This window comes from Mesoplodon bidens (genome assembly GCF_964165515.1).
Source record: "Mesoplodon bidens genome assembly, chromosome: 3".
Classification (NCBI taxonomy): domain Eukaryota; kingdom Metazoa; phylum Chordata; class Mammalia; order Artiodactyla; family Ziphiidae; genus Mesoplodon; species Mesoplodon bidens.
This window is the reverse complement of record NC_138178.1, coordinates 48834154-48852007: the sequence shown is the minus strand read 5'-3', so window position 1 is coordinate 48852007 and position 17854 is coordinate 48834154. Positions and strand designations below refer to the sequence as shown.

At 42.6% G+C, this 17854-nt stretch overlaps 1 protein-coding gene across 1 annotated transcript in view; it reads left to right on the top strand.

The window, feature by feature from the left end:
• The first annotated feature begins 14326 nt into the window (after positions 1 to 14326).
• The window catches only part of ADAM10 (ADAM metallopeptidase domain 10), a 119095-nt gene continuing 115567 nt past the window's right edge, over positions 14327 to 17854 (top strand). Inside the window, exon 1 of the mRNA XM_081228747.1 lies at positions 14327 to 14649. Coding sequence (XP_081084873.1) covers positions 14595 to 14649 — 55 coding nt within the window. The 5' untranslated portion in view covers positions 14327 to 14594. The remainder of the gene's footprint in view (positions 14650 to 17854) is intronic.

Below are 17854 nucleotides of genomic sequence, written 5' to 3'. Positions count from 1 at the left end.
TCTTTAAGAATTAGGGAAGATTTAAAATAAACAAATACAATACAGTTTGATATAGCTACTTTATAAGTATGGACATGGTATATATTAATTTTGTCTAGTGGTGAAGTTAGTGAAGATTTTACAAAGGAGAAACCTGAGCCATATGTTTAACAATATCTATTCCTTTACATTTGAAAGGAAAGTGACATTTATTACATGCCTTCTAAATGCCTTAACTTGTAAATACCATTTTCCACTGTTCTCTTTTCCCCAAAAGTGGATTTTCTAAGTGCTTTTCCTCTCTGATTCCTCTTTTATACAGAAAGCAAAATCCTAACCAAAAAAAGTGTCTTAAAATGAATTATTGAAATTCCACATGGAGGGAATAAAATATGCAAAGATATCGAATTTAGTGTGGCCATGTAAAGACAGGAAGGCATTGGCTAGTATAAGTTAGATATGTAACAACACCTAAAATTTTGCAGTGCTTGCTATATGCCTTGCGATATTCTCAGTGCCTTACTTCTATTAATTTATATAACTCTCAAACTTCTGAGGTAGGTATTACTACTCTCCCCATTGTAAACATTAGGAAACTGTGGTACAGATGCCTTAACTTACTCAAGGTTGCACGGCTGGCCCATGATGCAACTAGGATATAGGGCTGGTGCTTGGGGCACAGGTGCAGGAAAAGTGCGGACTATGTGCTAGGCACTGGGGTAGAATTCAGAACAAGACAGACCCAGGCTTTGTTTTCATGGAGTTTACAGCCTAGTGAGTCATAGACATTTGGAGGTGGTAAAAAATAATCATGCAAGTGAGGAATGAGAAGATAAAGCCAAAGATGAAGTCCTGAGGAACACCAATATCTAAAGGATAAAGAGAAGAAAAAGCCCCAGGGTAGAGATGCAGCAGTCACAGTTAAAAGTAAGGAGGAAGAGACCTTCAAGAGGCGGAGGAGTAAGTCGTGGAGATCACCTTCCTCCCCACAAATACATCAGAAATACATCTACATGTGGAACAACTCCTACAGAACACCTTCTGAACGCTGGCAGAAGACCTCAGACCTCCCAAAAGGCAAGAAACTCCCCATGTACCTGGGTAGGGCAAAAGAAAAAAGAAAAAACAGAGACAAAAGAATACGGACAGGACCTGCACCTCTGGGAGGGAGCTGTGAAGGAGGAAAAGTTTCCACACACTAGGAAGGCCCTTCGCGGGTGGAGACTGTGGGTGGCGGAGGGGGGAAGCTCCGGAGCCATGGAGGAGAGCGCAGCAACAGGGGTGCAGAGGGCAAAGCAGAGAGATTTCCACACAGAGGATCGGTGCCGACCAGCACTCACCAGCCCGAGAGGCTTGTCTGCTCACCCTCCGGGGAGGGCGGGGGCTGGAAGCTGAGGCTCAGGCTTCAGTCGGATCTCAGGGAGAGGACTGGGGTTGGCTGCGTGAACACAGCCTGAAGGGGCTAGTGCGCCACAGCTAGCCTGGAGGGAGTCCGGGAAAAAGTCTGGACTTGCCTAAGAGGCAAGAGAACGTTGCTTCGGGGTGCGTGAGGAGAGGGGATTCAGAGCACTGCCTAAACGAGCTCCAGAGACGGGCGTGAGCCACGGCTATCAGTGCGGACACCAGAGATGGGCATGAGATGCTAGGCTGCTGCTGCAGCCACCAAGAAGCCTGTGTGCAAGCACAGGTCACTCTCCACACCTCCCCTCCCGGGAGCCTGTGCAGCCCGCCACTGCCAAGGTCCCGTGATCCAGGGACAACTTCCTCGGGAGAACACACGGCGCGCCTCAGACTGGTGCAATGTCACGCCGGCCTCTGCCGCTGCAGGCTCACCACGCATTCCGTACCCCTCCTTCCCCCCCACGGCCTGAGTGAGCCAGAGCCCCCTAATCAGCTGCTCCTTTAACCCCGTCCTGTCTAAGCGAAGAACAGACGCCCTCAGGTGACCTACACGCAAAGGCGGGGCCAAATCCAAAGCTGAACCCTGGGAGCTGTGCAAACAAAGAAGAGAAAGGGAAATTTCTCCCAGGAGCCTCAGGAGCAGTGGATTAAATCTCCACTATCAACTTGATGAACGCTGCATCTGTGGAATACCTGAAGAGACAAGGAATCATCCCAAAATTGAGGTGGTGGACTTTGGGAGAAACAGTACACTTGGGGTTTGATTTTTAAATCATATTTGTTTCTGGTTTATGTTTATCTTAGTTTAGTATTTAGAGTTTATTAGCATTGGTATATTTGTTTATTGATTTGGTTGCTCTCTTTTTTTTTTTTTTTTTTGTGGTACACGGGCCTCTCACTGCTGTGGCCTCTCCCGCTGTGGAGCACAGGCTCCGGACACGCAGGCTCAGCGGCCATGGCTCATGGGCCCAGCCGCTCTGCGGCATGTGGGATCTTCCCAGACCAGGGCACGAACCCGTGTCCTCTGCATCAGCAGGCAGACTCTCAACCACTGCGCCACCAGGGAAGCCCTCTTTTTTTAAAATATATTTTTATATGTATTTTATATATTTTTCTCTTTTTGTGAGTGTGTATGTGTATGCTTCTTTGTGTGATTTTTGTCTGTATAGATTTGCTTTTACCATCTGTCCTAGGGTTCTGTCTATTTTTCTTTTTTTTTTTAGTATAATTTTTAGCGTTTGTTTTCATTGGTGGATTTGTTTTTTGGTTTTGTTGCTCTCTTCTATCTTTCTTTTTTTTTATCCACTTTTTAATTATTTTTATTTTTAATAATTTACTTTTATTTTTTATTTTAATAACTTTTCTTTTCTTTCTTTCTTTCTTTCTTTCTTTCTTTCTTTCTTCCTTTCTTTCTTTCTTTCTTTCTTTTTTTCTCCCTTTTCTTCTGAGCCATGTGGTTGACAGGGTCTTGGTGCTCCGGCTGGGTGTCAGGCCTGTGCCTCTGAGGTGGGAGAGCCAAGCTCAGGATATTGGTCCACCAGAGACCACGTAATATCCACCACTGGCTCCATGTAATATCAAATGGCAAAAGCTCTCCCAGAGATCTCCATCTCAACAATAAGACCCAGCTCCACTCAACGACCAGCAAGCTACAGTGCTGGACACCCTAGAGAACCAACTAACAAGATAGGAACACAACCACACCCATTAGCAGAGAGGCTGCTTAAAATCATAGAAGGTCACAACACCCCAAAACACACCACCTGACGCAGTCCTGCCCATCAGAAAGACAAGATCCAGCCTCATCCACCAGAACACAGGCACCAGTCCCCTCCACCAGGAAGCCTACATAACCCACTGAACCAACCTTAGCCACTGGGGACAGACACCAAAAACAACGGGAACCACGAACTTGCAGCCTGTGAAAAGGAGACCCCAAACACAGTAACATAAGCAAAATGAGAAGACAGAAAAACACACAGCAGGAGAAGGAGCAAGATAAAAACCCACCAGACCTAAAAAATGAAGAGGTAATAGGCAGTCTACCTGAAAAAGAATTCAGAGTAATGATAGTAAAGATGATCCAAAATCTTGGAAGTAGAATGGAGAAAATAAAAGAAACGTTTAACAAGGACATAGAAGATCTAAAGAGCAAACAAACAATGATGAACAACACAATAAATGAAATTTAAAATTCTCTAGAAGGAATCAACAGCAGAATAACTGAGGCAGATGAACAGATAAGTGACCTGGAAGATAGAATAGTGGAAATAACTACCACAGAGCAGAACAAAGAAAAAGGAATGAAAAGAATTGAGGACAGTCTCAGAGACTTCTGGGACAACATTAAACACACCAACATTCGAATTATATGGGTCCCAAAAGAAGAAGAGAAAAAGAAATGGACTGAAAAAATATTTCAAGAGATTATAGTTGAAAACTTCCCTAATATGGGAAAGGAAATAATCAATCAAGTCCAGGAAGCGCAGAGAGTCCCATACAGGATAAATACAAGGAGAAACATGCCAAGACACATATTAATCAAACTATCAGAAATTAAATACAAAGAAAAATATTAAAAGTAGCAAGGGAAAAACAACAAATAACATACAAAGGAGTTCCCCATAAGGTTAACAGCTGATCTTTCAGCAGAAACTCTGCAAGCCAGAAGGGAGTGGCAGGACATATTTAAAGTGATGAAAGGGAAAAACCTACAACCAAGATTACTCTACCCAGCAAGGATCTCATTCAGATTCGATGGAGAAGTTAAAACCTTTACAGACAAGCAAAAGCTAGGAGGATTGAGCACCACCAAACCAGCTTTACAACAAATGCTAAATGAACTTCTCTAGGCATGAAACACAAGAGAAGGAAAAGACCTACAAAAACAAAAGCAAAACAATTAAGAAAATGGTAATAGAAACATATATATATTGATAACTACCTTAAATATGAATGGATTAAGTGCTCCAAACAAAAGACATAGACTGGCTGAATGGATACAAAAACAAGACCCATACATATGCTGCCTACAAGAGACCCACTTCAGACCTAGGGACACATACAGACTGAAAGTGAGGGAATGGAAAAAGATATTCCATGCAAATGGAAATCAAAAGAAAGCTGGAGTAGCAATTCTCATATCAGACAAAATAGACTTTAAAATAAAGACTATTACAAGAGACAAAGGAGGACACTACATAATGATCAAGGGATCAATCCAAGAAGAAGATAAAACAATTGTAAATATGTATGCACCCAACAGAGGAGTACCTCAATACATAAGGCAAATGCTAACAGCCATAAAAGGGGAAATCGACAGTAACACAGTCATAGTAGGGAACTTTAACACCCCACTTTCACCAATGGACAGATCATCCAAAATGAAAATAAATAAGGAAACACAAGATTTACATGACACATTAAAAAAGATGGACTTAATTGAAATTTATAGGACATTCCATCCAAAGACAACAGAATACATTTTCTTCTCAAGTGCTCATGGAACATTCTCCAGGATATATCATATCTTGAGTCACAAATCAAGCTTTGGTAAATTTAAGCAAATTGAAATCGTATCAAGTATCTTTTCTGACCACAATGCTATAAGACTAGATAGCAATTACAGGAAAAAGTCTGTAAAAATTACAAACACATGGAGGCTAAACAATATGCTACTAAATAACCAAGAGATCACTGAAGAAATCAAAGAGGAAATAAAAAAAATACCTAGAAACAAATGACAATGAAAACACGATGACCCAAAACCTATGGGATGCAGCAAAAGCAGTTCTAAGAGGGAAGCTTATAGCAATACAATCCTACTTCAAGAAACAAGAAACATCTCAAATAAACAACCTAACATTACACCTAAAGGAACTAGAGAAAGAAGAACAAAAAAACCACCAAAGTTAGCAGAAGAAAAGAAATCATAAAGGTCAGATCAGAAATAAATGAAAAAGAAATGAAGAAAACCATAGCCAAGATCAATAAAACTAAAAGCTGTTTCTTTGAGAAGATAAACAAAATTGATAAACCATTAGCCAGACTCGTCAAGAAAAAAAGGGAGAAGACTCAAATCAATAGAATTAGAAATGAAAAAGGAGAAGTAACAACTGACACTGCAGAAATACAAAGGATCATGAGAGATTACTACAAGCAACTCTAGGCCAAAAAAATGGACAACCTGGAAGAAATGCACAAATTCTTAGAAAAGCACAACCTTCCAAGACTGAACCAGGAAGAAATAGAAAATATAAACATGCCAATCACAAGCACTGTAATTGAGACTGTGATTAAACATCTTCCAACAAACAAAAGCCCAGGACCAGATGGCTTCACAGGTGAATTATATCAAACATTTAGAGAAGAGCTAACACCTATCCTTCTCAAACTCTTCCAAAACATAGCAGAAGGAGGAACACTCCTAAACTCATTCTACGAGGCCACCATCACCCTGATATCAAAACCAGACAAAGATGTCACAAAAAAAGAAAAGTATAGGCTAATATCACTGATGAACATAAATGCAAAAACCCTCAACAGAATACTAGCAAACAGAATCCAACAGCACATTAAAAGGATCATACACCATGATCAAGTGGGGTTTATTCCAGGAATGCAATGATTCTTCAGTATACACAAATCAATCTTTGTGATAAACCATATTAACAAATTGAAGGAGAAAAACCATATGATCATCTAAATAGATGCAGAAAAAGCTTTTGACAAAATGCAACACCCATTCATGATAAAAACCCTCCAGAAAGTAGGCATAGAGGGAACTTACCTCAAAATAATAAAGGCCATATATGACAAACCCACAGCCAACATCGTTCTTAATGGTGAAAAAGTGAAACCATTTCCTCTAAAATCAGGAACAAGACCAAGTTGTCCACTCTCACCATTATTCAACATAGTTTTGGAAGTTTTAGCACAGCAATTAGAGCAGATAAAGAAATAAAAGGAATCCAAATCGGAAAAGAAGAAGTAAAGCTTTCACTGTTTGCAGATGACATGATACTATACATAGAGAATCCTAAAGATGCTACCAGAAAACTACTAGAGCTAATCAATGAATTTGGTAAAGTTGCAGGATACAAAATTAATGCACAGAAATCTCTTGCATTCCGATACACTAATGATGAAAAATCTGAAATTGAAATTAAGGAAACACTCCCATTTACCATTGCAACAAAAAGAATAAAATACTTAGGAATAAACCTACCTAGGGAGACGAAAGACCTGTATGCAGAAAACTATAAGACACTGATGAAGGAAATTAAGGATGATACAAACAGATGGAGAGATATACCATGTTCTTGGATTGGAAGAATCAATATTGTGAAAATGACTATACTACCCAAAGCAATCTACAGATTCAATGCACTCCCTATCAAACTACCACTGGCATTTGTCACAGAGCTAGAACAAAAAATTTCACAATTTGTATGGAAACACAAAAGACCCCGAATAGCCAAAGCAATCCTAAGAACGAAAAAGAGAGCTGGAGGAAAGTAGCTCCTTGACTTCAGACTATACTACAAAGCTAAAGTAATCAAGTCAGTATGGTACTGGCCCCAAAAGAGAAATATAGATCAATGGAACAGGATAGAAAGCCCAGAGATAAACCCACGCACATATGGTCACCTTTTTTTTGATAAAGAAGGCAAGAATATACCATGGAGAAAAGACAGTCTTCAATAAGTGGTGCTGGGAAAACTGGACAGCTACCTGTAAAAGAATGAAATTAGCACTCCCTAACACCATACACAAAAATAAACTCAAAATGGATTAAAGACCTAATTGTCTTTAAGGTCATTAAGGCCAGACACTATCAAACTCCTAGAGGAAAACATAGGCAGAATACTCTATGACATAAATCACAGTAAGATCCTTTTTGATCCACCTCCTAGAGAAATGAAAATAAAAACAAAAATAAGAAAATGGGGTCTAATGAAACTTAAAAGCTTTTGAAAGCAAAGGAAACCATAACCAAGATGAAAAGACAACCCTCAGAATGGGAGAAAATATTTGCAAATGAAGCAACTGACAAAGGATTAAGCTCCAAAAGTTACAAGCAGTTCATGCAGCTCAATATCAAAAAAGCAAACAACCCAATCCAAAAATGGGCAGAAGTCCTAAATAGACATTTCTCCAAAGAAGATATACAGATTGCCAAGAAACATATGAAAGGATGTTCAACATCACTAATCATTAGAGAAATGCAAATCAAAACTACAATGAGGTATCACCTCACACCAGTCAGAATGGCCATCATCGAAAAATCTACAAACAGGGCTTCCCTGGTGGCGCAGTGGTTGAGAGTCCGCCTGCCGATGCAGGGGACATGGGTTCGTGCCCCGGTCCAGGAAGATCCCACATGCCGCGGAGCGGCTAGGCCCGTGAGCCATGGCCACTGAGCCTGTGCGTCTGGAGCCTGTGCTCCGCAACGGGAGAGGCCACAACAGAGAGAGGCCCACGTACCGCAAAAAAAAAAAAAAAAAAAAAAAAAATTGTAAAAAATCTACAAACAATAAATGCTGGAGAGGGTGTGGAGAAAAGGGAACCCTCTTGCAGTAACGAAGACACAACACAGCCAAAAATTAAATTAAAAAAAAAAGATCTGTTAGTTATCGATGCCACTACACACTTTCACTCCTTATCTAACATGTAAATTGACACAGCCACTATGGAGAATGGTATGGAGGTTCCTTATAAAACTAAAAGTAGAACTACAGTATGACCTAGCAATTCCACTGCTGGGCATATACCCTGAGAAAACCATAATTCAAAAAGAGTCATGTACCACAATGTTCATCGCAGCTCTGTTTATGATAGCCAGGACATGGAAGCAACCTAAGTGTCCATCAACAATGGATAAAGAAGATGTGGCACATATATACAATGGAATATTACTCAGCCATAAAATAGAAATGAAATTGAGTTATTTGTAGTTAAGCGGATGGACCTAGAGTCTGTTTAACAGAGTGAAGTAAGTCAGAAAGAGAAAAACAAATACCAAATGCTAACACATATATATAGAATCTGAAAAAAAAAAAAAAAGAAAGGTTCTGCAGAACCTAGGGGCAGGACAGGAATAGAGGCGCAGACATAGAGAATGGACTTGAGGACACGGGGAGGGGGAAGGGTAAGCTGGGACGAGGTGAGAGAGTAGCATAGACCGATATACACTACTAAATGTGAAATAGATAACTAGTGGGAAGCAGCTGCATAGCACAGGGAAATCAGCTTGGTGCTTTTTGACCACCTAGAGGGGTGGGATAGGGAGGGTGGGAGGGAGATGCAAGAGGGAGGAGATATGGGGATATATGTATATATGTAGCTGATTCACTTTGTTATACAGCAGAAACTAACACACCATTTGTAAAGCAATTATACTCTAATAAAGATGTTTAAAAAAAAACTTTAAAGAAAAAGTAAGGCGGGGATTTCCCTGATGGTGCAGTGGTTGAGAGTCCGCCTGCCGATGCAGGGGACACGGGTTCGTGCCCCGGTCCAGGAAGATCCCACATGCCGCGGAGCGGCTGGGCCCGTGAGCCATGGCCGCTGGGCCTGCGCGTCAGGAGCCTGTGCTCCGCAACGGGAGAGGCCACAACAGTGAGAGGCCCGCACACCGCAAAAAAAAAAAAAAAAAAGGCGGAAGATCAGGAGAGAGCACTGTCTTGGGAAACATTGGAGGAGGGAATTTTGAGGAGAGAATGTTAATTGACCAAGAGGTCTAGTTAGATAAGGAGTGAAAGTGTGTAGTGGCATCGATAAGTAACAAATCTTTTTTTTTTTAATTTAATTTTTGGCTGCGTTGTGTCTTCGTTACTGCATGCATGCTTCCTCTAGTTGCAGCTAGCAGGGGCTACTCTGTTTCAATGCGTGGGCTTCTCATTGCGGTGGCTTCTCTTGTTGCAGAGCATGGGTTCTAGGTGTGCGGGCTTCAGTAGTTGTGGCTCGTGAGCTCAGTAGTTGTGACTCGTGGCTGCAGAGCGCAGGCTCAGTAGTTGTGGCGCGTGGTCTTAGTTGCTCCGCGGCGCGTGGGATCTTCCCGGACCAGGGCTCGAACTTGTGTCCCCTGCATTGGCAGGCCGATTCTTAACCACTGTGCCACCAGGGAAGCCCCTAACAGATCTTTGATGGCCCCAGGAAGAGTAGCTCCTTGAGAGTGATGGTGTTTGAAGAAAACTGCAGTGGAGTGAGGTGAGGTTTGAAAGCAGCACCAGAAGTGAGAGAGACTGGAATGAGATGGATTAGAAGTCCACCAAGCAAGAGAAAATAATTGTGTAAATTGGAGTGACAGTAATGGGTAGGGATGGATTAAAGGCAGAAGAAAAATATTTTTAGGGAAGAATCAATTCTTTTTTTTATTTTTTTATTTTTTTTAAGAATCAATTCTTGGTGACTGTTTATGAGTAGACAAGGGAAGAAGAATATGAGATGATTCCACTCTCCATCCCAGGTTACTGAGGGTCGTGGTGCCATTATCAGAGATAAGTTACACATATTGAGTTTGGCATGACAGTAAGACATGCAGCAGGCAGTTTATTAGGAGCTGGAAAATTGAAAATGTAATTGTTGTAATATTTACCAGGACTGGCTTTAAGTTGTGCCAGAAGCATTTCCGTACAGTATTACTTGTATAATATACTGTATACGGCCATATACTTCCTAGCTGAATTTCTCACTATTAAAACTTGAGGGTAACTTTCTTTTATACTGGTAGTATCAAAGCTGTGTATTTTAGCTAAGGAAATAATGCTATTAATCACTGCTTTCAAATGGATGGTTGTTCATGGAAGAACCATGATATTTATATATTTTTAATTAAACACTTATATAGCAATTATTTAAACACTTATGTAGCAACAGCCAGACACTGTTATAATCACTTTAAAAATATTAAATAATTTAAATTTAATCATCAAAACAGTCTCATGAGGGACATATTTTATCACTCTCATTTAAAAAAAGAAACATTGAGGTTAGAAAGGTGAAAAAACTTGGCCAAAGCCACACAGCTTATAAATGGTAAAGCTGGGAGTCCAACCCAGACTGTCTATGATGGTATAAATGCAGACCTTATATTTCCACATTTCATCAGTTTCCCATACATTTAAAAAATACCAAAAATGTAGTAAATTAAAATGTCAAAAAAAATAGTGTTTCAAACTTGTAACATTGGAATACCATTCATTATGATGCTGGTATGCGATGAATGTATGTTTTTAAATAAAAAGAGATACAATCTTAAATGTAATTGATCACCTTGGCAATGTAAAACACGATTTTGGTTTTTTTCCAGTTGAAATTAAAGAGAAGGTGCCCTTTGCCTCTAACCACTGGAATTAACTATAAAAAATACTGTGGGGCTTCCCTGGTGGCGCAGTGGTTGAGGATCCGCCTGCTGATGCAGGGGACGCGGGTTCGTGCCCCGGTCCGGGAGGATCCCACATGCCGCGGAGCGGCTAGGCCCATGAGCCGTGGCCGCTGGGCCTGCGCGTCCGGAGCCTGTGCTCCGCGGCGGGAGGGGCCACAGCAGTGAGAGGCCCGCGTACCACACACACACACAAAAAATACTGTTCGGCACTAAACATGCCACAAGATGGTCTAATAGCTAGAAAATCAAAACATTTGTTCACAACACCACCAAAAGAAAATAGTAATAAGCACAGGGTATATGCAATGTAATATTTTCATGTAACTGTGTCCTAAGATTGGATCTTTTAAGAAAGAAAAAAAAATCATGAGATTCTGCCATCCTTCTAGACATCTCATTGTAAATGGACACTATTGATGATTTTAGAACTTCTGACTGTATTTTTGAGCTTACTAATGTTGGAGCAAGACTATAATAATTCATTTTGGGGGGCTTCCCTGGTGGCGCAGTGGTTAAGAATCCGCCTGCCAATGTAGGGGACATGGGTTCGAGCCCTGGTCCAGGAAGATCCCACGTGCTGCGAAACAACTAAGCCCGCGCACCACAACTACTGAGCCTGTGCTCTAGAGCCTGCGAGCCACAAATGCTGAGCCCACGTGCCACAACTACTGAAGTCCACGTGCCTAGAGCCTGTGTTCTGCAACAAGAGAAGCCACCGCAATGAGAAGCCCGCGCACCACAACGAAGAGCATTCCCCGTTCACCGTCAGCAACGAAGATCCAGCATAGCGAAAAATAAAAATAAATAAATAAAATTTAAAAAACTATAATAATTCATTTTTCAAAATGAGAATTAAAGAAGCATATGGTAATAAATTGTAAAAAATACACAGTAAAAAGAAGTAGGAATTCCAAATTATTATTAGTATTAATACTATTAATACTTATATTTTTAATTCAGCCTCCTGAAGCAGGATGCCAAATAGATGAAGACTAATTAGATGTCATTGAAACGTTCTAATTCATGAAATACAAGTTTTTTTTTTCTTATTTGTCATATGAATATGTCTTGGGAGTAGATGGTGGTAATAGTTGCACAGCACGGTGAATTTACTAAATGCCACTGAATTGTTTACTTTTATTTATTTAGTTAGTTTTAAATATTTACCAGCTTTATTGAAATATAATCAACATATAACATTGTGTAAGTTTAAGGTGTATACATGTTGATTTGATACACTTATATATTGCAAAATGCTTACCAGTATTATTAACTATAGTTGGCATGTTGTACATTAGATCCCCAGAACTTGTTCATCTTATAACTGGAAGTTTGTACCCTTTGACCAACATCTCCCCATTTCCCCCACTTTCCAGCCCATGGTAACCACCATTTTACTCTCTGTTTCTTTAAGTTTGGCTTTTTTAGATTCCACATATAAACGAGATCACACAGTATTTGTCTTCTCTGTTTAACTTATTTCTCTTAGCATAATGCCTTCCAGGTTCATCCCTGATGGCAAGATTTCCTTCTTTCTCATGGCTGAATAATATTCCACTGTATCTATATACCACATCTTTAGTCATTCATCCATAGAGGGACACTTAGGTTGTTTCCATATCGTAGCTATTGTGAATAATGTTGCAATGAGTATGGGAGTACAGATTTCTCTTCAAGATCTTGATTTCACTTCCTTTGGTTTTATACCCAGAAGTGGGGTTGCTGGATCATATGGTAGTTCTTCTTCTTCTTTTTTTTTTTTTTTTTTTCTTTTTGCGGTATGCGGGCCTCTCACTGTTGTGGCCTCTCCCGCTGCGGAGCACAGGCTCCGGATGCGCAGGCCCAGCGGCCATGGCTCACGGGCCCAGCCGCTCCGCGGCATATGGGATCCTCCCAGACCGGGGCACGAACCCGTATCCCCTGCATCGGCAGGCGGACTCTCAACCACTGCGCCACCAGGGAGGCCCTTCTTCTTCTTTTTTAAATATTTATTTGGCCGCGCTGGGTCTTAGTTGCAGCACACAGGATCTTCCCTGCTGCATGTGGGATCTTCACTGCAGCATGTGAGATCTTTAGTTGGCATGTGGGATCTAGTTCCCTGACCAGGGATTGAACCAGGGCCCGCTGCATTGGGAGCACGGAGTCTTAGCCACTGGACCACCAGGGAAGTCCCTCATATGGTAGTACTATTTTTAATTTTTTGAGGAACCTCCATGCTGCTTTCTGTAATGCTGCACCAATTTACAATCCCACCAGCAATGCCCAAGGGTTTCCCTTTCTCCACATCCTTGTCAACACGTATCTCTTGTCTTTTTGACAATAACCTTTCTAACAGCGTGGCAATATCTCACTCTGGTTTTGATTCACATTTCCCTGATGATTAGTGGTACTGAGCATCTGTTCATGTACCTATTGGCCATTTGGATGTCCTCTTTGAAAAAATGTCTTTTAAGTTCCTCTGCCCATTTTCAGATTGGATTGTCTGCTTTTTAGCCATTGAGTTGTAAGGGTTCCTTATATATTTTAGTTATTAACCCTTTCTCAGAGATACAATTTGCAAATATTTTCTCTCATTCTGAAGGTTGCATTTCCATTTTGTTGATTCTTTCTTCTGCCATGCCAAAGCGTTTTAGTTTGAGATAGGCCCACTTATTTATTTTTGCTTTTGTTACTTGTGTTCTTGGTGTCGCATCCAAAAATAATTGCCAAGACCAACATCAAGCTTTCCCCTGTTTCCTTCTAGGAGTCTTATGGTTTCAGGTCTTATGTTTAAGTCTTTAATCCATGGAATACTAGTTTAAAGAATCAAAGGGAGTTACTGAGAAATCAAATAGCTTCAAAGAAGTTGGGGTGAAGGAGATTCCACAGTTCTGTTCAGAGATGGAACAGAGAGAGTGGTAAATAGTACATTTTTCGGGCTAGAGATTCCGTACCCTGTGGTTGAGGCGGCATGCTTTCAGAATGGCTAAGGCCTGATCTGTGTCACAAATCTGTAAAGCGATCAGAAAGATATGACAGGCTGTGTTTCTGCTGCCGGAAGGTCTTTACATTTAGGTTCTGATTGTTGGCGGCTGTCTCCGATGTAATTACCGCTTGTTCGCACTTGGCTTTTTTGGTGGGGGACTTTGCTTTTGTTTACTTAGTAGACGTCGTGCACCCTGAGAGGCAAAAAAAGAAGTATCCAAAATCTCCGTTCCCTGTGAGGTTAAGAAGTGGACAGCTGCCCCTTGACTCTCCCACTTTAACCCAAGAGACAGTTCTCAGCAGCTCTAAGAACCAGCCTTGTGCGGTCCGCAGATTTGCGCTCCCGTCCGGGGGCGGAACCCCAGGAAACCCCGCCTCCCAAGCCCAATCCCCGCTCTCAGCCTGCGGACAGGAAGCAGCTGCTGGCCTAGCAGCCCGGGCACCAGCCGCAGCGCGCATGCGCGCGCCCCTGGGGCACCTGGGGGAGGGGAGGGGCGGGAGGAAGGGGTGCGGCTCCGCCTGCTGGTTGGGCGCTCGCCGGTCACGTGGCAAGGAAGGAGGCGGAGGTACCGGGCTTGGTGGGAGGGAGGTAGAGAAGAGGGAAGGAGCGAGGGAAGGAAAGCGGGGAGGGGAGGAAGGAAACGAACGAGGGGGAGGGAGGTCCCTGTTTTGGAGGTGCTGGGAGCTTTGCCGGCCCCTTAAGTGGGGCGAGAGGGAGGTGCTTCGCCGTTTCTCCTGCCGGGGGAGGTCCCGGCTCCCCGTGGAGGCTCCGGACCAAGCCTCTACAGCTTCTCCCTCCGGATCGATGTGCTGCTGTTAACCCGTGAGGAGGAGGCGGTGGCAGCGGCAGCGGCAGCGGAAGATGGTGTTTCTGAGAGTGTTAATTCTGCTCCTCTCCTGGGCGGCGGGACTGGGAGGTGAGGCACAACCCCGAGCGCCGGGGGCGCGGTGAGCACGGCAGACCGCGCAGCGGCAGCGGCGGCCGGGCCGAGCGGAGCCCAGTCGCTCCGTGTGGCTGGCGCGTCAGTCAGCCCGGCCGGCCGGCGGCGCCACTCGGGCGCGCAGCGCTCCCCGCTCCCTATTGTCCCCCGCGCCCCGACCGCGTTCCCTTCCGTGGCGGGCTGAGGAGGCTCCGAGCCTTCGGCGAGGCCTTTCCCGCCCCCTGCCGCCCCAGCAGCAGGGGATCCTGGGGTTGCCTGCCTGAGAAGCAAAGTCGAGATCCGGGTCGCCAGGCGAGAGCCGGTGGCGCTCAGGCCGGCGGCACCATCCCTCCAGCCTGCTCGACGGGCGCCGGGGCGGGCATCTGCAGCGGGGCCGCCGGTCTTTGCCATCCTGGTCCCGCGCTCACCCTCCTCACCCTTCCGCCCCCAGCTCCTGCCTGGTGGCGAATTCCGGAGTCCGCTCCGTCGCGGAGAACAGCCGCGCAGGCTCGTGGGAAGTTGCGATTGTATTGTTCTTTACCGGGCGCGGCGATCCAGACCGACCCGGTTCTGCAGAGGGGCCGCCCGTGGAGGGGTAACAGTGGTCTCCTCGTCTGAGCCGGGCGGCTACCGCTCTCCAGAGTGCCCCGCCTCTGTCCGGGTGTTCGGAGAGAGATAGCGGGAGGGTGTGTTTATGTTCAATGGAAACATTTTGTTGCCCAGGGGAAAGGTTTTGGTGGGGAGAAAGATAAGCCGTTTTCGGGATGTTCACTGATCTGTAGGCTGGATTGCGTCTTTTAGAGGGACGGTCCCTCGGTGACCCAACTTGAAGAGTTTTCTTAAACTCTCAGGTGGAGTAGACATACAGTGTAATTAGTGGATTGTCAAAACAGTGGCAACCCTCCACCCCCCACGTTGGCGTTAAGTGTGCTAAAAGCATATAATTTCTTGATTACTCCAGTTTTGAAGACGATTTTCATTTCCAGTGTATCCCAGGACCAACTACATCATTTTGTTGTTGTGTAAAGTGCTTTATTTTAGGTTAACTTTTTGACTTCCTCCATAGTATACTTAAAGACCTTAAAATATGTTTAAAAGAATTGGATTGGAAATTTTTCCGGAGTGCTTTGGATTAGTATAGACAAATTTGATAATTTAGAAAATATCTGAGTATTTCATGTAGTGGATTGTTTTTGTTCTTTTCTTTGTAACTTTGACTGCAGAGCCAAGCATATTTTTGTCCTGTCTTCTACTTCGTCTGAGGATGATACTTTGTAGGTAGACTTATATTGTAGTTTGTAGTGTTCATTTGCTAGCGAAACAGATTAGGAGCTTCTAGTAGATGTTTAGTTTGAAATATCTGTGCTGGATACCCTCTATAAGGGCCTTTGTTTTTACATTTGTATTTATGTCCTAAATGTGGCTTACAAGAAATTTCTGTTTTCACTTTTTGTTAGACACCGGTTTCTATGAGGTAGTAAAAAGTAAGGCGTCCACGTGAGGCAGTTTAAACTCCTGATGAGCAGTAGTCTATAAAATGTCCTTTGCTTTTCAAGAGTGAAACAGTAAGAATAGAAACTGGTGTATTCTGATTGTCGAAGAAAAATTATAAATTGACAGCATAATGTTTGTGGGCTAAGGCCCTTTTTAAACAAAATTTTTCTAAATTCAGAACTCTGGAGTCATTTATAAAGTACCATTTCGCATTAAACATTGGTTAAAAGGCTACTTGCTTTTTGATGTTTGTTTTAAGCAGAACTTTTACAAAAAGACACTAAGAAATCTTTCATTTTAAAATTAGCATCAAGATTGTAGCTTTTGGGTGCATGGAGATATTTGTAATTTAATTGTAATATATAATATTTTTATCTACAAATCTGAGCTTTTATGGTCAAGTTTGTAAGAAGTTTTTATGAGGATGATAGAATAGAATACATTCAGATTCTCTTATGAGAGGATGAATATGTTTGTGTAGATTAGAAGAAGCTGTAGTGGAAACATGGATTTAACTTTAAAGTATAAATCATTATTAGGTACTTAATTATCCTTTTTACTTGCTTTCCCCTATCCGATTTGTCAGTCACTGTTTTGCATTAGTTTTTTCTTGCTCTTAGTGTGTTGGTGGGAAGCTGGAAAAGAGAATGTTTAGAATCATAAAACTAAACTTTCCTAAAGTTGTCCATTTCTTGCACATGTCCCAGCTTATGCTGTATTTGTAGGAAGATACCATACATTTTCTAGAGTTTAGTGTCTATTTAGACATGACTCAAATATATACATAAAAATACTTTATTTTATACAACCACATTAGAAATTTATTAGAACTTCTGACTAAATGTAGCCCAAAGAATTTTTATGTATGTGTGAATTATACTTTTTAACACAAATATGTTGGTGAGTTGATGTTTTTTCTTTCTCCTCTTTTAAAGAAATTAATTGGTGTGTTTGAGAGGTCCACAGGTATTTTAGCTGTAGCAGTAAATTCAGTCCCATGTTTTGGTTTAATGAAATCATACTTTTTTTTTTTTTTTTTTTTTTTGCGGTACGCGGGCCTCCCACTGTTGTGGCCTCTCCCGCTGCGGGCTCCGGACGCACAGGCCCAGCGGCCATGGCCCACGGGCCCAGCCGCTCCGCGGCACGTGGGATTCTCCCAGACCGGGGCACGAACCCGCGTCCCCTGCATCGGCAGGCGGACTCTCAACCACTGCGCCACCAGGGAAGCCCCCTGAAATCATACTTTAAATGAACTTTAGAGTATGACACTTTTTTTTTTTTGATGGAGGCACGGCTCCTGGGGATCTAAGTTCCCCGATGACCAGGGATCCAACCGGGGCCCTCGGCAGTGAGAGTGTGGAGTCTTAACCACTGGGCTTCCAGGGAATTCCGACATGTTTTTTATATTAAAAAATCTGGTGTAAATGCTTTGCTTTGTAGCATGCATTATAAAGAAATAAGTTTTCTGGAAGTTTGGCCAAAAGTATTAAAAGTATCAAAGTTTAAGCTTAAACTATTTCTCTCACTTTTACCAGCAAGTAGGGGCCTATGATGAAATTAATAAAGAGGACAGACTTCTTATCTTCATCTTTTTCTTAAAATAAATTTATTTATTTTTATTTTTATTTATTTTTGGCTGCGTTGGGTCTTCGTTGCTGCGTGCGGGCTTTCTCCAGTTGCGGCGAGCAGGGGCTGCTCTTCATTGCGG